Source organism: Hippocampus guttulatus, chromosome 4 (genome assembly GCF_054856545.1).
Source record: "Hippocampus guttulatus isolate MCC_2025c chromosome 4, RoL_Hgut_1.0, whole genome shotgun sequence".
NCBI lineage: Eukaryota > Metazoa > Chordata > Actinopteri > Syngnathiformes > Syngnathidae > Hippocampus > Hippocampus guttulatus.
Genome location: NC_141264.1, coordinates 18,567,263 through 18,589,957, shown reverse-complemented (window position 1 = coordinate 18,589,957; position 22,695 = coordinate 18,567,263). Strand labels below are relative to the sequence as shown.

General features: G+C 43.4%; 1 protein-coding gene across 1 annotated transcript; it reads left to right on the top strand.

Annotated features, from left to right (window-relative positions):
• Positions 1-4,627: 4,627 nt before the first annotated feature.
• c4h15orf61 (chromosome 4 C15orf61 homolog) lies at positions 4,628-5,647 on the top strand. The gene is made up of 2 exons (XM_086109346.1): positions 4,628-5,278; positions 5,361-5,647. The coding sequence occupies exons 1-2, from the start codon at positions 4,936-4,938 to the stop codon at positions 5,486-5,488; spliced, it is 471 nt and encodes a 156-aa protein (XP_085965472.1). The 5' UTR covers positions 4,628-4,935; the 3' UTR covers positions 5,489-5,647.
• The last annotated feature ends 17,048 nt before the right edge of the window (positions 5,648-22,695 follow it).

Here is a 22,695-nt window from a genome sequence, read left to right as displayed (position 1 = left end):
CATTCAGCACTCGAGGGGAGATCCACTGTACGATTTCAGTGACAATGAGAACACGGTTTAAAAGGATACGATGACACTCTTCAAATCAAATTTAAATTTTTAGTGTTTTTCCATTTTTGAATTGGATCCACTGACAGCATAATTACGGTCCAGGGACCCGAACAGTACATGACACAATGGAGGCAGCTGCATTAAAGACGTATCTTCCGTGAATTGGGCGCGTAGCCACATGGGCAAACATGTCTGGATTTAAACATCAATTTAGATTCAAACCTGTTGCTGAAAGCTGCATACTTTATTTGATGGGAAGAAGTGGGTCACATATGTTTGCCCTTGCACAGTCGTTCCTCACATTGTAGAGCAACGGGGGCCTCAGCTGCAGCATCAGGCTTTTTAATGAAAATCCAAGGCAATAGGACACAGGTACAATCCAGACTTACATTTCCCACGGCTTTGTGAGGCGCAACAATGGAACATCAGAGGTAGATTTTTAGCGAGTGGAGTGACCATGCACTGTCGAGTTTCGCTGTCACTCAGGTAACTGCCTGATGTATAGAAACCGCGATCCGTGGTAAGGGTTTGCTGAAGTGGTGTCACGCCGTCACTTATAGAATTCATATCATATCCACTTATGTGCTGTATATTCATTCATCCGTTTTTTAAAAATCCTTTTGCAGGTAATCGGAGCTGGCTTTGGGCAAGAGTTGGGGTCCACTCTCGACTGGTCACCAGTCGATCGCACATATTGACAAACATTATACTGCAAAAAGGATTAATCACACACACGCACGGCTATACTGATAATGTGGCAGCCCAATTATTGGCAACTTTAATTCATCAGTATCTGTGTTTTTTTTTTATCATCCATCCATCCATTTTCTGATCTGCTTTATCCTCACAAGCCGCGCTGCAGCCTATCCCAGCTGTCTTCGGGCAGTAGGCGAGGGAGACCTTAAACCGGCTGCCAGCCAATCGCAGGGCACACAGAGACGAACAACGAAAGCCCAAACCTTATTGATGTTAAAATGCAAATAAATAAATAAACATGAGGAAACTTGAATGAGAATCAGTAAGTGCAGCCTAGACCCGATATATCCATCATCATTTGACCACATTATACAGCCTCACAATTATACCAAATGGAACACACGGTATATGGTCAGGCCATCATGTAATAGTGAAGATGAAGTGGCCAGGTCCGAGAGACTTTGGATTTCTGACAAGCGGCCATTTGCATTTACTGGCAGAAGGTGTTTACATTGACAAATAGGAACAGCAAAAGGAGGCAGTTGACTGCCATTTAGTTATTAACAACTCCTTCACTGGTGATTTATTTGCCACGTTTAGAAAGAGGGCATAGCTATTAGGATAATACTGACAAAATTAGCCCTATTGAAGTCGGAGACGACGACCAAACCTGACCCCTTAATATACTTCTAATGAGGCCATTAACCTTACTTGCATACGTACTCGGAGAACCTCACGTCACACTTGAGCCTAACAAACTGGCTCAGTGCAAAGTGTGTCTACATACGCAGTCGAGAATCTACCGGAGGTTCCACAGCCGAAAAAAAGCCCATACGTGTCAAGCCTTCTCCTGCTCAACTTGGATGACATTGGTGACGTGAAACTTTTCAAGAAATGTTCAATTGTGGGGACTCGATTGAAACGTGTTGAGTATTTGATAGTCTGCATTCATTTTCATCTTTTTCATCTTTCTTTTATCACAAGGTGCATAAATTAAAGACACCTAGTGCTGGACATAGCAAAGCAGCCCCAAAGCAGAACCAAGCCCCCATTGCTCACAGTACGTACCGTGTGTTTTTTCTTTTCTCTTTATGTTTCAGTTTTGTTTTTGCTGATGTGACTCCAGATTTTAATACATCAGTCCCAAGAACCTTGTCCCAGAAACGTGTGGCATGTTAATAATCATTTTGGCAAAGTCTTGTCAGTTTCAAGTTATTCAAGTCAATATTGTGGGGCTTTCTTTCTCTTAAGAAGGTTAGCAAACATTTTGTTTACGTGTGTATATTGATCAGCTGGCTCTGACCCAGTTGGCCCTGATGATGATTGCAAGGTTAAGGTTAGTTTAACACCGCTGCTATCGTACCACTGCTAACACAACTAACTCAAACATTTGGAATTGTCACACAAGTGTATTAAAAAGAAGAAAACCGCTGAAAAATATCAGAACAACATTACTTCACTTGACATGTGTGGCATAAAAGCTATTCAAAAAAATACATACCGAAAATGACAAACACACCCACGGTTCATTCTTTTGATGATCACGGAACTGAAGTGACACGTGATGTCATGCATGATGAAATTTGGACATTTCTGCAACTTTAAGGGCAATAGGAAAAAAAAATCAACACCCAAAAAGTATATTTGCAAAAAATAGCGAACAAGCAGGCTGAGAGTTTGGAGAATAACAAACTAATAAGTACCAGCGTAATCACAAAGATAGATCATTGCTTTGCTCTTCATTTTGGTTAAATACAACTAAATACTGTAATTACGCAAAGAGCTCAATTGGTGTTTAGGTGCAGCCTTCATTATCATTTTGATAGATGAGTCTAAATAATCAACACATTAATAATTCATACCAGTTTCATTATGCACGCTTATGCATGCCTGAACACCTCATCAACCTGGTGCCTTTAAACAATAGATGTCTTTTATTAGCACGATGCCCGAGTTTACGCTTGTTAATCCGCAACTTGTATTATTTTATCAAACATTCATTCAGTTGGTGGCCTGGTGCCTCAGCCCAGCAGTTGAGTCACCACCGTGGTTAATGGTTTTAGCGGTAGCCATCATTAGGGGCCCGCATATTACAAACACAATTAAGTCCCTGTTGGACACTTTTATTGTTGCGTGAGGCGCATGTGGTTGACAAGAGCAGAGTTATTAGCTCCCATCACATGTGCCCTCACAGGCTTTGGTCAACGTGTTTTGTCCGCTAAAGGTGCTTGAGTACCTGGAACACTTTTATCCTCTTGAGCCTGAACAGTTTTAAGTAATCACCTTATCAGTTGTTACTTGCACACCACGCCATTGAGGTGCAGTGCATTGTGCGATCACATCCTGAAGCAAACCCTTGCTGGACCGCTCATAGTTTCTTCGATTGCCGTCGTACAATTAAAGTCATCTTAAATTTGGCACATCTTCTGAACATTAATTGCTCCTTCCAGCAGTTAATTAAGAAGGCCCAACAATTTACCACATGCGCCCCTCCACTCATCATGTTCTCTAATCATACACGCTCTTCAAACTCAGCGGTGACCCTAAGGACAGATCTGTGGGCTACAACCACCAACCATGTTAGCGTTTCACCACTTAACACACCATGCAACGCATGTGACACACCTGAACCTCACACAGAATGGGGTTGTGTCTTTAGCAGATTTATCTGAAATAACGTTCTTTATCTCCTTTTTAGAGTGGCCCTTTTACAGCAATTTAGGGGAATGTGATAGGGGAGGGGGGGAGGGGGATGTTGAAATGTGCCATTATTTGTTCCTAATGTGCAAGGATGACAGCACAAGATTGACCACATTTTACAAAAGTAAACAAGCCAACCAGTATGTGAAATTATTAAATTATTTTTGATAGCTATGGCTACTGATGAACATGAAACAGTTATTTGTCCATTATCTATTCAAGTACATTTAATCAAAAACAAGTCATAAAGTATCAGATGGAGAAATATATTTTTGTGGATTAGTACTTGTCGCTTATTCTTTATGGTTCTTTGAACATTTTTTTTTCTGTCTTTCTTTCTTATTCAGTCAACTGTGCTCATCCCCTTAAGTGCACTTCAACTTAAATTCAACCACAATCCTCAAATGAAGATGGTGAGTGTTTCTTATTTAGCAACGTTGGGTTCATTAGAAAACATTTTTTGTTTTGGCCGTCATTATTAGAACTGTCTCAGCGAATCTCCAGGGAGCCCTTATGACCTTTACCCGCAATCTGTTATCTTTCATTCATCATGAATATCATCCTCTAAAAATGTAGGGGGGAAAACTTTAAGGTAGCTTGCTAATGACTTAACGATCCCTCTACATTATGAAAGTTGCACATTCTGGGAAGCAAGCAGTGAGAATTACTTTTCCAAAATTCAAATTGTCACAAATGTATGAGTGAGAGTTAACTGTGAGTAAAGCCTGTTTTATTTAATAATAAATTTTATTTATAAGCGCCTTTCAAGACACCCAAGGAGACTTTACAATAACAAAAAACACAAAACAATACGGGTTGTGTTTTGTCTTTTAAAAGATGCTAGTGTCATGGTTCCGTTTTTGTTTAGATTAGATTTGGTTTTGTTTCATAGTTTTGTTTCCTCATGCGTACCCATCCCAGATCTGGTGCCTCACCTTCCAGTTTTGACATCACACGTCCTGCGGCCGCCAATAGGTGACTTTGGGATGGCTGCAATGTACTTTTACAAATAACAACAAAACTTCTCACGCCGTGTAATGCGTATATTATTCAATTTTTTTTTTTTAGATGAACAATATGCCGCCTCTATTTATTTATTTATTTATTTGTAAAGGGGGGGGGGGTAGGACTATTAGTTCCGCCACGTTTGCTTCCACCCGGACGACTGTAATATGAGGACCCTTTCACCGGTATGTAGCAGCAAGTGCAACTCAGGTCAGCTCGTTCCCATGTTTGTTGTCCTTGATGGACAAATATATTATTTACACAGTACATGTATTTAAAACCTTTGTCTTTGTGCATGTAACTCTGTTTTAAGTAGCGTGTGTCCTCCAATAGGAGGATAGTTTCTGCTAACTTTAGCCGACCCAGTCTTCTAGCCTGTGTTTAAATATGCAGTAGCTCGTTAAAACGCGAGTACTGTACTGTACTTCATTTTGAATCTCCAAAAGATATGGTAATATTGAACATATCACATGAGTTCAAGTTATGAGGGAGTTTCTGAAAAAAGTACACCGCGTCTTTGTAAACGTCACGCTGTTTCCGAGGACTTTTGGCAAATCGATGCCTCGTCCCACCGCCTCGGAGGTGCTCACCTGCCACCTCGAGCAGCGGAACCTTCCGCCGTGGACTTCTTACTGTGTCCGCTACTCTGCCGTCCACAATGACCAGTTTGGACTGTCGAACTTTAACTGGAGCGTTCGGGGATCCAACTACCACATACTGAGAACAGGCTGCTTCCCTTTCATAAAATACCACTGCACCAAAGCACCTCCACAGAACCTGGACTTCGAGGACAGGTTTTTCACCATGCTCAAAGTTATCAATCTAGGTCAGTAATATACATTATGTAATATTATCTGATCAATAAATACTCCATCAAACAATACAGCAGTAAGCATTGTGTCTTGCAGGTATTCCCTGTTTGGCGTATGGAATCGGTTGCTGGATGGTTGTGGGTGCTGCAGAAACGGTCCAGACGAGCGTCGGTCCTGTCAGAGTCTATTTTGCCTACAAAGAAGAAGAAGGTGCTCAATATTGAGCCCCCAAAACAAACAATATTCCAATGCAAGACAATAATGTGTGCGTTATTTACATTTACTAAGGAGAGGTGCCAGTGGTTAAACTGACAGGTGTGTCAGTCTGTGTCTCAAGTGGTCATTTTCTGTTGAATTATTAAAGATTTGAAATTGTAATAGAATAGTCGGTTGTGCATGTTATTACACTGACACACAACACTAACAGCGTTTATTTAGAGAGCACTGTTAACATTAAAAATGAATGAAACGTCTCCTCCAAAATAGCTACTCTGTTATGGTAGCTTTTTGCTTTTTGGAGCTTTATGCATGTGGCATCTTTAACAACACACAGTCGTAGCCGCGTACTCCAATTTGGCGTGGCCAATACAAAAATCGGAATAATCCCTGTTCATTTATTTCAACGTGAATTAGTGATCAGCCTCCATGCAGCAGCTAGTCAATAGTGTTACTGTGTCAAGACAGGTCTGATAAAATAGGTTTTAATCACCAAAGTGCAGCCTTTGTCCGCAGACACATGCATGTCTTCCTTCAGGCCCTCCTCAGCCTTTGATTTCTGGTAATGTGCTTTGCTGACGGGGCAGCCTCTTACCTTCTGCTGCACAGTTCTGCTCCCCGGGAGAGGCAGCGTGACAAACTACCATATTGATTTCCTCATCCCTCTGCATCTCCTCCTAATAGGATTCATCAGCGACCTCAATTTTCTGTCTTTAGCCTCTTCATTTTCAGCCGCAATGTGGAAAAAGGTACCATTTCTTGTCATCCATGTTAATCAATGTCCCCTTTTGACCCTTTCTTTACACTGGAAGGCTAGAAAATACCTGACATGCCTATTTGAGTGTAGTACTTGCTTGTCTGAGACCACTTAACTGGGTCGCTGATTGAAATACGAAGAGGAGTTGGATATTATTTATTTTATGGTACTCATCTGGAGGAGAGGGAGTTTTCAGTTTTTGAAGGACTTCCATTCATACAAAGACGACATAACCCGTAGTTGTACATTAGTCATTTCATTCTGAAAACAAATGTTACATTCTTGACCAGCCTCGCAATAAGTGAAACCCACAATTTAGAAATAACATGATTAAATACTCTCTCGGCGTGTTTTTATAGCATTCCGAAATGTATTTCTTTTAAGGTCTTTAAATACACAATAGTACAATCACCTTTAAAAACAGACTAGATCGTTAATTGTGAGAAAGAGCAATGGATACGACAAAATTATTGTACAGTGTTTTATTCTAAAGTGTATCGATCCCTTTATGTCTACGGTAAACAAATCCTTCCTAATCATCTGACAGTGTTCATCAACAAATCAAATACAAATAACCAGAGATGTACATTATGAAATTAGCTGTCTCTTTCTGTAGGCATAAAAAGCAGGATTAAAGTGGATTTCACATTCACTAATCTCCAGCAGACTAAGATACTGCCTGTTTTCACTTTATTTCATTAAAAAAACTGCAAACCCATACCCCATGATGGAGGGGGTATTACTGTATATTTAAACCCCATTTTGTTAAAATAGTTTTGGTTTAGTGGTCACAGAAAATAAATGCTTCTCATTTCCAAGCATTTCCCGAAATGGATTTGGTTCACCCTGAGGCTTTCTACTGTACAACAACTGTTGCATCTCTTTCCCCCAACTTCGCTTGTTCTGCGCGACCCGGCTTTCGCTGTGCTCATCAAATGTCAAAACCTCATGCATCATTCATGTGTAAAAATCCCCCTCAACAGTGCGATGACACCACACTATCTTAATCATTCTAATTGCCTTGAATGAGGAACATTTACTGAAATGTGATCTGTGGTGTCAGGCTACACTGAAATCCCCCTCCCCCCGCCCCCTTTCATTTGCAACCTTTCATCAGGACTCAAAGTGTGCATGGGGAATGCTCAGGCAAGCATGTCTTAATTACTCATTGACCCTTTGACCCCTTAGCCGCATTGATACTGCCGCATGGCCAGACGCAGTCGTGTAGTGTGAGCTGCTGACTGCGGCTTTGTGAGCTCTTTCCAGGATGATTTGGGTCGTTGAAATCCAAACTGCGGCGCATGCGAGTGAGCTGTATTTGTTTACAGGGCTTCACCTTTTGAGACGTTCTCAAATACGGCAGTGGTGGGTGGGGGGGGGGGGGGGGGACACAGATCAGACTCACTCCCCATCAGCGCAGCGCCGCAAATGAAGCATATTTGTCTACATTTGCCACAAGATGGATGCCTTGCAATAGCCGCGCGAGTCTAACGCTCTTATGAAGCGGCTGAATTAGCCAACGCGCTCGACTCGAGTGCTAATGAACAAAGAATTAAAGCTTCCATGCCAAGTTTAATTGCGTGCAGATGCCGGTAATACATTTTGTCAAGGTGAAATCTTTAAGTACTCGTACTGTTTAGGATTTGGGTAAGTAAAGCGAAGCAAGTGTTGAAATTGTGTGCTGCGGCGATGTGTTTAACAATTTAATTGCAAAGTCTAATTAGATACGTTATGTCGTCTTAAAAAAAATCATCTTGGTCACCCACTTGAAATAGTTGCAGCTTCCTAAATGAATTATTTAACAGGGAAAGTTGGACTATTCCCCCCTCCCTCCTCCGCTCCTCTTGTCATATAGATATATGGTTTGGCGGAAACAATTATTGTGCGAATAACCCCTGCAGCTAACACTTGCACGGTTATCATTATGCAGTTTCCGGATGGACCGACGGCCCCATCTCCTCGGCGCTTGCTCCATGAACGGCAGGGGTTCCGATCGCGTCACGTTGGAATTAGGTGTGAATACAGAGGTGTCATCGCACGTTGTCACAACGTTGGGCGTAATGGCACTTTCCCAATTTGAAGACGACTGAAACGCAAAACTCATTACGTTTCAACCTACAAACGTCTCCACCAGACAGACACACAGACAGACGGAGGCTGCGAGAGAGCAAAACATTGCAATTTGGTTCAGTCAGTCATGATTGCTTTTGATTACTGTCTTGGTAGTTTTTCATTTTGTCGGGCAGGACTCCAGCAGAAATCAATTGTGGTGTATATCTTAATTTAACAGTTGACAAAGGGGTGGGTGTAATTCTTTTTATTTTTTATTTTTTATCTTCCTCTTTTTGGCATGCTATACATGATAAACGTATCTATTGAAGCTATTTATTCAGCAGTCATAACATTAGGCACACAGTGGATAGTATTCAAGAATTGGGAACAAACATTGTTTTATTGTTTTAGATGTCGTATGTAGGTGTCGAGGTAGGGTGGCAATGCATCATCCTGAGAGCAGTTTCTAATATTTTGCTCACCTCTTTGGGCTCCATGAGGCTGACAAAATGGAAAAAACCACCCACCTATCAGTGCGCAACAGTTCACTTTTACACCAGTGGGATTTTTTTGTTTTATTTGAATTTATATTTTTAAATTGAACGGCTCAGTCATAAGTTCCATTTATCTGTTGAATTTTTGATGAAGGTCATGCGATGGCTCTCACTGGCCTGTGCATGATGTGACCAGTCAGTGTGCAATTTGGTAGCGGTGTACTACTAGATATGTGTCAGAAAAGTCTCAGAACTGGTATCACAAAAGATATTTCAAATCCAAACAAGTTCTTAATAATCCCCTGGATACTAACACAAAAAAATCAGACAAAGCCGGGGCATGTTAGGAAAGAAGTTGCTCCAGCACATTGATGTTCTTCTCAGCCAGGAACTGTCAGATGCTCAGGGCAACAAATCGTCCTGCCACAAGTGACACGTATTCTTACGCATTGAAAAAAAAACCCAAACCCAAACCCGTGCTACCATCACGTATACATGACAGACACATCTCGAGTATCAAGGCTGGGTTCAAGCTACACTTTGAGTAGGTTTATATTGTATATACACGAGACTCCATGATACTGTCGCCATTGTTGCTCTTGCGCATGTACCCATCATAGCGAGAGCCTTTTGTTCGTTCAAAACAAAACTGATCTTTTGTTTATGATGTGTGATGTGCGCTTTAGTCATACTTAATACTCTGTTGACATGAAGAGTGTAATGAACTTTAATAGTTTTCCTCTGACTTATTCTCCAGCGTTAAATGAACGATCCATTTTTTGTTATATATTATGCAGTATTTAAAGTTTCAGCTCATTTAAAAACAGACGCCCTCCATCACAACCCCCCCCCCCCCCCCAGGCCGTCTTTTACCCCCCGCCAGCTTGCAGTCAGGCGCCTCTCGCCACAGGCGCCGCTTGATCTGTTTTCCTCACTTAAAATTGAAGTTGTCTTGAATATTTATTTGCTTTTGCCTTTTGTTTTAGCACATTCTGGGATAAAAAGCGTGTTCTGTTTTGGGTTGTCGTTTGTTACCCTGCATCATGATTCTCATTGCAGATCAGGTCTAAATAGCAAAAAGTAGATGAAGAATATGCCCGTATGTAGATTTTTGCCTCTTGTGCCTTTTCAAAGCTGCACTTCTTTCTTGCGCGACAAGCAGCAACCCTTGAAACTCAAACCTAGACTGGGGATTTACATTAAACACACCGATACAGATGCTGCATGCAAACATCAGAACGGAATAAATCAATTTGGTCGCCGGGAATTCTTCACGTGATACAGCATGATCTCCAATCTCTCTGCAAATGAGCTGCGGTCCCCATGTAATGGTTTCTGCTCCTCGCGGGAGGCGGCTGTTGGCGAAAAGCTGCTGATTGAGGGAGAAATGTAATACAGGTGTAAAGCGCACTTGATAGGGGTCTTACACGGGGGGGGGTTATACATTTTAACAGTGATATACATACCGGTACATATTTTTCAATGAATATTGAATTTGCCGGGTCGACTCTTTCCGGGCCTGCAGAGATTTGCGGGTTACTGCCAGAGCGTTGTTAATTCTGCCAGCGAGGGTGGCTATTATGTTGAATTCATAGGAATTAAGGGTTTAAATTGGTTAAGTAAGCACTTCATTAATCTTGAGTGGATTGCTTCATAGGTGGCCCCTGGATGTCCAGAATCAAGAGCTGCTACTTACACAATAAGACGAGCTGTGCGGGGATAAAATGCTGGTGCCGGTCGCCCGACCTGGTATGAAATCAAATCCACGTCGCTGCCGTCGGTAGAAACGGCCGTTTGCCTCAGAGGGGAAATGGCAGCCTGGGTTGATGCAACGTCCTCATCAGATGTGGACTAATTGCGATGTTGTTTTATTTTATTTTTGATCCTTGCCTGCTAATGTAGATGAGGGTGCGGGAGAAGCGGAGTTTCCCCTCAGGCTGAAGAATAGTGTGACTTCTCCAACCTTCTGTAGTTATTGTCCAACAAAGGGGGAATTCACTTACTGCAGTGCTTCAGAAAAAGTGGGTAATTGTGGTCGCAATCGATAAACTAAGAGAGCGGAAAATGAACAAGTGTGCCGTGTGCAGGTATTTGGCGGAAATCTGCAAGAGCCCTCATTTAAGTCGTACAAACCGCAGTTCGGTTTGTACGACGGGGCTCTCTGCAGGTTTGCTGGGATGAGCCACATTGTCGGTGTGCGGCCTGTAGTGACATCGCCGGAGGGCAGAGAGGGATAGAACCTGAGAGGGGTGACAGTGATAAATAGCCCTTTTAATAACACCTGCCCCCACTTGGCCGTCTAGTCCAAGTCAGTGTCCTCTGTGTATTTATGCCCATGTTTATTTATGCATCCGTAGCATGCAGAAAATCACGACCGCAGGGGTACGATCAGTCTTTATTTTTTGTGCTAGGGGGTGGGAGTACGCCGGTCCTTAGTAATATGTAAGATCATTTTAAACTCAGCATGCGCAGGTCTTTAGGTTACAGTGGACAGGATTCCTAATTTTGATGATTTAGTTTGTTGCTCGAAAAGCATCCTTGACCAAGCGCGAATCTGCTCTCTCTGGCCTTCGGTGTGCATGAATTTTCCAAGAACTGGCCCCGCTGTCGTATGACTGAAGTCGGAGACCTTTTGTCTGCGGAAATCATAACCTCAGGCCTGCATCGTTGAATATGTAGCAGGGAGGCTGTAGATCAGAGATGTCACAGCCTCTACCCGCAGGGCCAGAGCCAGTCTGTTCTCACCCCAACCGCTTCCCTTCCCTTTAATTGGTTCAATTAGTTAAGTATCCATATACATTATCGTCCATGCATTTTTCATGACTCCGCTTAACGCTCTGTTTCAACAGAACAACTTCCGGCTATGATTTGCCATTTGGATGAATGTCAAGGAGGCTAAATGATTGCGCTAATTGAGTAATTAAAAGCAGATGTTGGAGCGAGAGCCAACAGCATACACTTGAAACACTTTGCCCTCCAGAAATCCGACAGTGTTTTTGACACCCCCGTTATGTATGCTTATCCCAGAGGTGCCCCTATTATAACTACAGTTTCACCCTCGTGATTATTCAGTTGAAGTCTTTGCTATTGAACCACAAATGCTGTTTTGATGCCATTTTGACCATGGGAAATGGTCCGGAAAAGAAAAAGCCCATCACGCTGCCTAATGGCCAGGAGTCGGAGGCAAAGCACGACTCCACCTATCATTCTTACCCCCCGCTGTCCTGTGGTGGGACGCGAGCGATCTCCGCGAGACTCTTTGGAAAGGGAGATGATGTTACGTTGAAAGTAATTAACGTTGGAATCGAGCCAGTAATGGGAATCGGTGTGCCATCAAATCGCCAAGGCGCGCGGTGTTATTTCCATGGTTTTGACGGCCAAGGTGATTGGAGCATTGCTGGGAGGGTTTACAAAGTGCCGATCAATAAATAACAATTTTCCTATTAAAGAAAAGCCACTTGGACATTGCCATTAGGTTGCGATTGCTCGTGGCTCTTTGGTTGCGGACCGGCGATGACGCGCTAATTCGACGTCGGAAGGTTTGTGTCATTAAGCCTTTCATGCACAAATAATAATAACCCACATCAGGATTTTTTTTTTTCCTCAAGTGTTTTTATTAGTCTTTAGGCAGGAAAAAAAAATAATGGCAGTGGATGACAAGACTCATAAGGGTCCATTGTCGTGGTTGATGCACAACTGTCACATTATGATTAAAACAACATATGAAAAGCTGACCAATTTTAATAACCGCTGCCCATAAAAATGTTACATCTTTTCCTTTGCTACTTTTCTGCCTTTTTAACATCCGGTCATCGGAAGGCAGGGTTGGGGTGAAGTCGGGGATGCGCCGATGCCACTTTTTTTCAGACAGAGTGCTTACATTTGAGTCGCCGCCGATACCAAGTTCCGATACTCGGTCATGCCATTTCAAAGTTCATCATCTATTTTGCAGTGTGTCATTTGCAGTCTGCAAACAAAGTGTTCTTCGCCTTTTTACCTTCAAGTTTCGCCAAACAGCTGACATATACCGTAGCTCTTGCTGCACCTACCTACCCGGAAGGTATATGTCAGTCAGGCTGGTAAAGGGGTATCGGTGTCGTATAATCGAAACATTTTTTGAGACCAAGTAAGAGTACAGTATCTCACTGATCCATGCGTTCCCTCGCTGAAGCCGTGGTTCTCCATCTCGATCGAGAACCGCTTCAAACAACAAAGCGTATGCAGGAAAAGTGGCGAAGATTGAATGACTGTCCGTGTTTTATGTTATGTGTCATCTTATAATGTGTTGTTATTTTATGTTAACTGTTTATGTTAAGAAACCTGCCTCGGGACTACGGCTGAAAACGAGCATTTATGCTAAGTCCGGCACATTTACACTGTTGCGTTGATTAATGTGCACTGTCCCACTGAAATAAATAAATAAATATTCATTCAGCTGAGGAGCAAACAATCGTTTGCAAAGGGTTTTCGAATGCAGCAAAAATTGCACGTCAGATGTTGTCAGGGTTCATTCAAGGTCGCAAATGTGCGGCAAACAGTCGCGGGATGTTTGCCTCAAAATTCCCTCGCGACAAGAGAAGTCACTACAACTGTTGATGAACATCTGGTGTTTTTGCGAACACTTGCGACCTTGAACGAACCCTGGCATACTCTGATGTCAATGGGCTTTTTTTTCGCCCTTTGTTGGCAGTTGCAATCGTCCGCCCCTCAGCGCGATAGGAGCTTTCACAACTTTGTGTGCCTTTGCAGCAGTGGCGTGCCGTGAGGTTCATGGCTGGTGAGGCTGTGACTCCTTTAGTGTCACATTTACAAATATATAAAGCAAAAAGGGTCGCTTATTCAATTGGCTAAACATTATATTTGCGACATGTAGATATAAGGCAAGCAGCACGAGCCAGTTGCATGTATCAACCCAGTTTGTGATGATTACGCAATGCAATGCGCATTCAGAGGTGAGGCTCTGCCTCACCTGCCTCCCCTGACTGCACGTCCCTGCTTTGCAGCATTGAGTGAGACCAGGTTTATTTTCGTTGTCATCGAACAGTAATCCAAATTAGCCCTTCAAACTCGCATGTGAGAATCAGATATGTAAGGAGAAACAGGAGGGGAGGGGGGGCGGGGGTAGAGGACATTTGATGACAAATCTCATTGTAATACATCTCTGGACCACTAGCGTGGCTAATGAACTTAGTAATTACTCATCAGTGGTTGGGAGGGTTTTCGCCGGGGCGATGAGAGCAGTGGCTGCTGGGAGCCACAGGAATGAAACAACAGGCAACAATCAACACAGTGTCTGCACAACAATCAATCATGCCTGTCAGGCCCTCGCAATCGCAATCATTTGTTTTTGTTTCTCCCCAAATGGCTACACCTTGTAAAATGTACCTAACGCCGCATTCCCAAAGCCAGCGTTGCTCGTGTTCATCTGACGATATCCACCTGCCCGTCAGTCCGTCCATTTGTAGAAAGCTGTTTGGCAAAGACTCGTAGAGAATTTGGATCCCGTAACGATCCGTTCTTCAGCGATTTGTCCCCCGTCTCTGTCGAGCCATCCCAAAAGTGTAAACACTGCGCTGCTCGTCGTGTCTTTCCGAGCATCCGTTAAACGGCGCTGATATTTAAATACGATTCAGAGCGGCTTTGGTGAGTAACGCTGGACTATTCACAGGATGCTCCTTTCTGCCGAGCTCTAAATCGTGTTTCTTAATTCCCAGAGCCACATCTCAATCATTCTCCTTGCTAATTTGAGAGTCACCCTCATTTCATTTTAAACGATTCATTTTTGGCAAATTTGTAAATGGCCCCGATGTGTGTGTGCTACAATTTAGTCAATTACTCTTTCAGCCGGCGGGACTCCCGGGACCCGGAACGTACACCGCCTGGAGGTACCATCTCAATAATTGTTTCAGAAAAGTTGGAAATGAATTGCTAACGCTCTGTTCCACTTATTGAAATGTCAATTGGAGCCAAGCCACCTTTTTTTCCTCCCTTCCTCTTCTCTTCACGGAGGTGGTAAGAATGCCACCCATCTTTCTGCTCTCTAATCGTTGCTAACACAATAGAAGTCATTTTAATATCCTCTGAATTCATATCCGAAACTCCATCTGCCCAATGAATATCCCCCATTGGAATAATGCAACAGGGTGTGAGCACATTTCTGTTGTCACTCCGCGTTAAGAGACTGACGCTTCCTTTCTGTGAAATACTCTGTGGCTTGACTATATAAAGTAAGTGTACTTAACTACTCATTAGCCGTTTAAAATTAAGACATATTATTCATCCAAATGAAGTTTTAATGGGTGCTAATTAAAAGGAGAGTCCGTCTTTATGGAATCAAACAGTGTGACCTGTAGACCTCAATTAATGAAGTTATTATTAGGCAGTTTGGCAGATCTGGCTCTTGCTCAAGTGAAATGTAAAATATGTTTCTTCTTGTTTCTTTTTTTTTTTTTTTTTTTGTCACAAGGTACCCCACCCAAGCCCTGAGCCAATTAATCCATACTGATGAGCCTCGTGGCTAATTAATCAAAGTGAAGGGAAGCGTGTTGCTCTCAGGTAAGCAAGTCTCTTTTATTTCGAACTATTACGCATCACTTGTCACTTCTCCCCTGTAAACAGAATGCACAATGAGAATTTAAAAAAGTATATGTACGCTGCTTCTTTCATTCATATTTAAAAATTGAAAGTAATCAAGATGATGGCTGCTGAATGAAATGACAATAAGTTGATGTCATGTCGAAAGGACTTGATTCAATCATTATTTAGTTCATAAGAAATAAACTGTTTGAATCCTCCGTGCTCGGATATTTTATATATTCTTATATTCTATATATTCTTCAACTAATTTAACTTGACCAAGTATTTTATTTTAAAAGGGGAGAATGAAGATGTTTTTTTTCCTTCCCCCTCCCTTTTTAGTGATTTATTTATTTATTTTTAAACTCATCAGCAATAGAAAATAAAAATACTTTCACCGGACACTTCATAAGGCACACCTGCACGATTGAATAAGATCCAATTAACCCTTTCAGGGACAGCGGTGGGCTGCTGAGTGGTTAGCGCGGCGACATTCACAGTGCAGAGTTACCGGGTTTGATTCCAGCTCCGGCCTTCCTGTGTGGAATTTGCATGTTCTCCCTGTGCCTGCGTGGGTTTTCTCCGGGTACTTCGATTAATTCCAAAAACATGCATGGCACGCTGATTGAACACTCAAAATTGTTTCGAGGTGTGAGCGTGGATAGTTGTTCGTCTCTGTGTGCCCTGCAATTGTCTGGCAACCACTTCAGGGTGTCCCCCGCCTACTGCCCGAAAACAGCTGGGATAGGCTCCAGCACACCCTTGTGACGATAAAGCGGTTCAGAAAATGGATGGATGGATGGAATGGGGCAGCGGTTACTGCAGTGGACAGCCCATCATGTTGTCAGGTTACAAAAAATGGCATACAGTTGCTGCTTGCGTCAGTGGATGGCAAATAATTGATTCATTTTGTTTCAAAACAACCAATCACAATATCAATCCGAAACAAATACAGTGAATAGTTTGTGGAGAATAAACATGCATCCGGTGTGAGTGCGCGACTTCAGCGGCGCCGTCGCGCATATAAGTCTGCTCCGATTACTGGATGGGTGATTCTGTAGTTCTGTGTGTAAGACCTTCAGCTCTATTCTATAATTAACTTTTGCCTGCGCCCATCAGCTCCCATTCCAGACTTGATGTATCCGCGGTGAGTGTTCCGGGCAAGCAGCTTGCCATTCAGTATGTATTAAGCTGTCAGAGTGGGCCCCTCTCCCAAGCTGCCTGTCTTCACTGAACAAGCCAGCCTATTAACTCCTATTGACTGTGACACACATGTCCCTCCAAAATGAGCGGTTCCGTATTGATTTTTTTTTTTCCCCGAGCGCTGCTCACTTCCCCCTTTCATAGCGCCGAGGGTGAGATCTTTATCCTGACTGATTGTGTATGTTCGTCGTATCAGAGTAGCGCCGCCGTGCAATTGCCATTTCGGGCCCGCGTGTGCCCCCTCCCCTCCTTGTACGCAGTCAAGTCTCAACGAGACAATTAAAAGGCCGGACCCCTCCACCCCCCCACCCTTGTCCCCTGTAACACCGCGGCCAAATGGAACGGCAGACCTTCAACGCGGCCTGAAGTCTCCCGCTAGTTGAATGCGGCGTCCGACATAAGACGTGACATCCCACTCAAACTGACACTGCCGGCTCACGATCAATGGCGCTGAATAGAAGGGGTTCCGTAACCCCTCCGTGAGACGCTCCCCCCGCGGCGCCGACCGAAATGAACTCTGACAGCATGTATCGATGTCATATCAAGCCACTGCCATTGAGAGAAAAATGATTATCTGCCGGTGGAATCTGTTATTGACACGCTGCGGAATAGCTTCCCTTGCCCATGGGGGATTGATTGACGCAGTTTATGGGGTATAAATATTTATCTAATATGTGTCTAAAATAGATTCGTCTTGTTTAGCCGTGCAGCTGGCGGGTCTACGTCGCGGCTCGTAGAGGACCATCAGCGTCTTGGGCTCTCAACCGTAACTCCGCCGCAACCCCCCCCCCCCCCCCCCCCCCCCCCCGCCTTGCCTTGCACGCTTTTTAAAGGCAGCGTGAAATTGCTTGGTCCGCTTGAGATTCTGTCTTGAAGCTAATAGTCAAACATGTTGTAATTACATTTTATTGCCTCTTAGTCTACAAAGTCGAGATGGCTTCGCTGCGGTCATCATACCGTAAACGCGCGTCGACTTGACCATCAAACGGAGGGCCGCTACAGCCGTTTGCACGAGTCGAGTTTAGGAGTACGCCAATATATTATGAGCACAAAAGATGCAGCGCAGCTGTAAAGAGGAAAGTACACCGCTGTTTTTTTTTTTTGCAGACATTCAAGTTCAGACACCAGCAGAATTGTGATCCGACACTCTTTGATTACAGCCATGCTGCTCCCAATATTGTTATGTGTAATTATGTCCGTTGAGGTTTTTTTTTGAAGATAATTCTATATCATGGTGGGGAATAGTGAATGAACTCAAGAATGACCACGGAAACAACGTAGTAAACTGGATGTATGTGGATGAAGCCACTGAGCATGATGAGCCAGATACATAGCGGAATTTGCAAAGCTGGTTTTTGGAGCAGGAGGATGTCAATGTAATATCAATCGTGACTGAAATTCCTCCCAGCTGCAATTAAACACAAGATTTACCAGTGCCATCAAGACATGCGTTGCCTTTGAAGTTCTTGTCAGACGGCTTTCATCAACATCACATGAAACATTCCAACCCACCGAATCCATTTTCTTCGTGTCCGTCACATTCTTCTGTCTAATATGTCACTGTTATTGTTGAGCAAATGTTATATTGATCCCCCACCTCGCTTCCAGCAGCTGAACTTGTGGTGACCCGCATAGCTGCTCGGGTGCCTTCTTGGCACTTTTGGTCATAAAACTTGACCTTTGCTTTTTTTTTTTCTCACTGAGTTGACATTCATATTTATATCCTCGTGAAATGATGCTCAGGAAAACGTTTCCAATCCATATACAACTCATAGCAGCAGCAGAAGCAGCAAATACGTCAGCAGACTTTTCCCGATCAGGAGGCAAACGTGACATGCGTCATTGTTGTATGATATTGATTTTTGCTCAAGCACACCGCGGCACCGACGACCCCCCCCCCCCCCCCCCCCCCTCAGTGATGCACGACTGCCGCGCTGCGAATGTGACAGGCTGTCGCCGGTCAAGTACCGCCGTCTCCCATCCTCCGCTGTGTCTCTATTACAGTCCGACGGCTCTTTGACGGACTTATTGACCAGCTCTCATGCTCGTTACTCAACAGAGGAGTTGTTTGCTGTGATTGATACCATTGCGGCCCGAACGCCTCTTTCGGCCCCCCCACACCCATACGACCCACCCACCCACCCACCCACCCTCTTTCGCCTTTGCAAATCCTATCTGTGGCTGTAAAGCCATGAGTGGGTTTCATTAATGGCCTCTGCTGTTTATGACACCATAATTAGAGTTGAGGAAAGGCGCCTAACTACCGCAGTTCCACCATACTGAGAAAGTCGATAATGCAAGCCCAACAACTTCTCACGCAATTGAGCACCCCTAGAAAATCTATAGTGCTCTGCTGCTCTCGGCCTTTATGGCGCTTGTTGCAGAAGAGCTTTTCTGATTTGTTCGTATTTTGCTCTCCACTTTTAAGTAATCCAGGAGAATTGATTACTAACACCGACAGTATTATTTAGCTTCGAGTCAGACGTGTGGGGCTGCCGCCTGGGTGTGCGAGATTGTTTTTCGGTAGAAGGGAGGCCGAGCGTTTGTGTGCCCTATAATTTGTTTTATGCTATGCCTCATGTTCATGCTCGCGTGTTTCTTAAAGAAAGAAGGAAAAAAAATGTAGTCAGGACAACCACAACAGCCTGTTTATTTGTGTGCACCAGGTCAGTGGGGATATTATTTTCGATTGCTTTCCCAGAAAATAATTCTGCCAGGTGCTCTCCTGGGCATGACTTCACGTAACGGTCAAGAAGGATCATGTGTAGAAGAGAAGGGGAGCGAGTGGTTTGAATACACCTAAATACAATTTGCTTTTTACTCGACCATCTGTCTTTTTAATTAAAATTACACTGTCATTCGGGGTGGGGGGGGGGGGGGGGGACAAAAAACAGGGAGTTCTCTGCAGCCTGCACTTTGATGAAAAAAAAACCTACACTAAGCGGCCCACATTAGATACACCTGCACAAGAACTTTTGAACTATTGAAATATTGTCTTTCCAAAGATTAACAGAAAAAAGTGAATTCTCCGTTTTAGATCTATTTATGATTGTGCTTGCAGTGCGATATAACTTTACTGCCTTATAAGCTAAATTTCTAATAATGTTGCCTCTTTATAGCACAATTAGGTTCACAAACCTGTCTCAGCGTGATGCAGTTTAATTCTCCACCACTGCACTTCAACAGCAAAACCGACTTTAGTGTAATCACAACTAATGACATATATTTTATTTCTTGCTGAAAAAACACAAAGTGAACCGTGGACCTGCTTAATTATCCCTTTCGTGCACCCTGTAACCCAATAACACGATAAACTGTCCACTGTAGTAACCGCTGAAAGGGTTAACATTTATTTTTTTGCTTTAAAAAAACAAAACACATTTTGAAGTTAGTTATTCGCATTCTAGAATTCCTCAGTGTGTTGAGCAAGAGCCGAACAAGCGCAGGTAGCAAGGCAGACATGGTCAGACGATCCATCATAAATAAACTAGGCCTCACGTCAGAATTGCTAGAGGACGATGCCGGGACAGGACGTTCCCCTCGGAGACCCCGCACACGCTCTGGCTGCCCTTCCAGGGAGATTAAGTGTTAGACGCTTGGACACCAAGCTGCGCTTCAGTAAAGGTAAACCGAACTTGGCTCATATCAGTTCACCATTTGACTGGAAACCCAACCTCTGTGACTGAATGAACCAAGTGTCATCATTAAATCATGAGCGTTTCCCTTTTACCGCACCCGCAACTCAAACCGCAGCAGGAGAGCGGCGACAGGGCCTCGACTCTGCCTGCCTGTGACGGACGACAGCAAGTCCGGAGCTCAAAACATTTCTGGACTCCACGCTCGCCACGTCACCTGATTCGATCTTATATTTACCTCATCCTCTCACAGTTACTTCATCATCAGCCTCGCTTACATTTTCAAACGAGTCACATTTGAGAAAGGATGCTTGGAATCGAGTTCGGCTCCACTCAAGCGCTGATACGAGCCTTAATAATGTTATTGAATCCCCAACCTCTTGACAGTGAGTGCCGTTTCTTGATTCATGAACTCACGTGCGTTTTGTGAGCAGCCTTGAAAAGGCTCATGTTGTGTGGCTTCTCGCAATGCACGGGCAATGACGGCGGGGCCCATCGGAGCTTATCCTGTTCAACAGCAGATATTAGGGAGGGTAGTTACAAAGGCCAGACTTTAATTTGACCTCTGCCTTCCCTCTTCCCGTGTGAGGTGGCTCAGTGAAGCAAGCTCGGTGGTTTGGGCAGTTGGTGATGAATGACTGTATTTGTTGGGCAGATTGTTACAGTTCCACACTAATTGAGGGGGTCGAGACAAAGCACGAACGTGGTAATTGACTCACTTGACTGTGGCTGTTACAGCTTCATTCGTTTGACCCCAGACTGCTTGCCTTCCCCAATCCCCACAACAGAACAAAGTCCTCCTTTTGTCTAGCCGTTCTCAGCACAAATGATCTTGAAGTATGGTCGTGTTTCACCGTAGTGGTCGGAATGACACAATTCTTTCTGATTTCCACAAGGTGACGTTCAATACAGTGGTACCTCTACTTACGAACGTCTCTTCATATGAAATTTTCAAAACACCTCAACAGGAAAATACTGCCACTTGTTACGAAAGAAATTTCAAGATACAAAAGATAAAAATACAGAATGGGCTGCTACTCGCAGCTCCGAGTTTTCTTGAACGCAACATAATTGTAGATGCTCTTCCATTGGCTATTAGCTAGTATCTTCCTGGCATCCCATTGGCTAACCGGGACCTTTATCGTACGTGTCTCTGTATGTAGATAGATATGTGTTTATGCAGCGTCCTCGTCATTTGCCCCTCGGGCCATGAGGTGTTCCGATAGTTATACGTAAATGTGAATCACCCAGAAAAAGTGATCGCTCACTATGCTGATGTTTGCCTTGGACATTTTTGAAGGATTGTTAAAAGCCGACAAAATCAAACGCCCTTGGATCGCTTCGTGACAAAACGTCAGGCAAAAACAACTTCTGAGAGGAAACATGAATTAAAGGGGAAAAAACGATGAGGACGCAGTTAAAAGTTAAATGACCATCATTTTTAGTCTTTTCTCTTGTTTTTTTTTTTTTTACATTATGCACAAATCTCATTTATTGTGCAATCATCTAATTGTAACATGTAGTTGTTATATGTCTTGATGCATTTTTATGCTTTATAAAACATTTATGTCTGCAATTTGGCATGCTGGGAACGGATTAGGGCATTTGCATTGAAAACACGTCTCTATTTACAACATTTTCGAGTTAAATTTCTTCCAGAACCAATTAATTTCGTAAGTAGAGGTACCACTGTACATTAAAAATAACGAGTCAAACCACACTTAGAAGCAAAACAAGACACTGTTCCGAGCAGTAATACTAGCTAGCGAAATCAATCTTGACACCTATGCTAACCGAGAAGGTATGCTTCAGTCCTGTTCCTTTCATACAGTCAGCCCCAATTTTGATTTTGTATCCCACATGCGATGTGTGGGCTCAAATTTGCCATGGTGGGAGAACGAACCTAAATAATATGACATCATATCTGCTGATCGTTTATCCAATCGACAAGAGACATTACAAGCACTATGGCAATAATGAGAGATCCAATTTAACCCTTACATGCAAAATAGTAATAACCTACATGAGGGTTCTCTCGATCAAGTGTTTTTAGTAGTCTTTAGGCATAAAAAATAGCAATCATGGCAGGGGATGGCAACACACATAAGGGTCCATTGTAGTGACATTAAGATGAATGAATATAAGAAAAAACGACGGTCCACTCTAGTAACCGCTGTCCCCGAAAGAGTTAATAACAACTTGCATCCTAAAAGACCCTTCGAAGAAGTGTCTCCCCAGTTCTTCAGAAGTGAGCTCATACATGAAACCGATTACACACAAACAGGCAGTTATCATATTGTGAAATAGTGCCTGTTGGCAAACTGTGCTTGAGCTCTTGATTTGGCACAAAAACGGAATCACCATTCTTGTTTTTGAACGCAAGTGATCCCACCGCAGTCCAGATGACTGAACTTGATTCCTTATGTCACTTGTAATCATATAAACGCACTGAAAGGAATTGCTTGGCAGAAACCGGGTTTTAAGTATCAGCGTTGTCG

Coding starts and splice junctions, on each gene's coding strand:
- c4h15orf61 (XM_086109346.1), top strand. CDS start 4,936: ATGAGGGAGTTTCTGAAAAAAGTACACCGCGTCTTTGTAAACGTCACG. Junction 5,279..5,360: donor GCTCAAAGTTATCAATCTAG/GTCAGTAATATA, acceptor TGTGTCTTGCAG/GTATTCCCTGTTTGGCGTAT.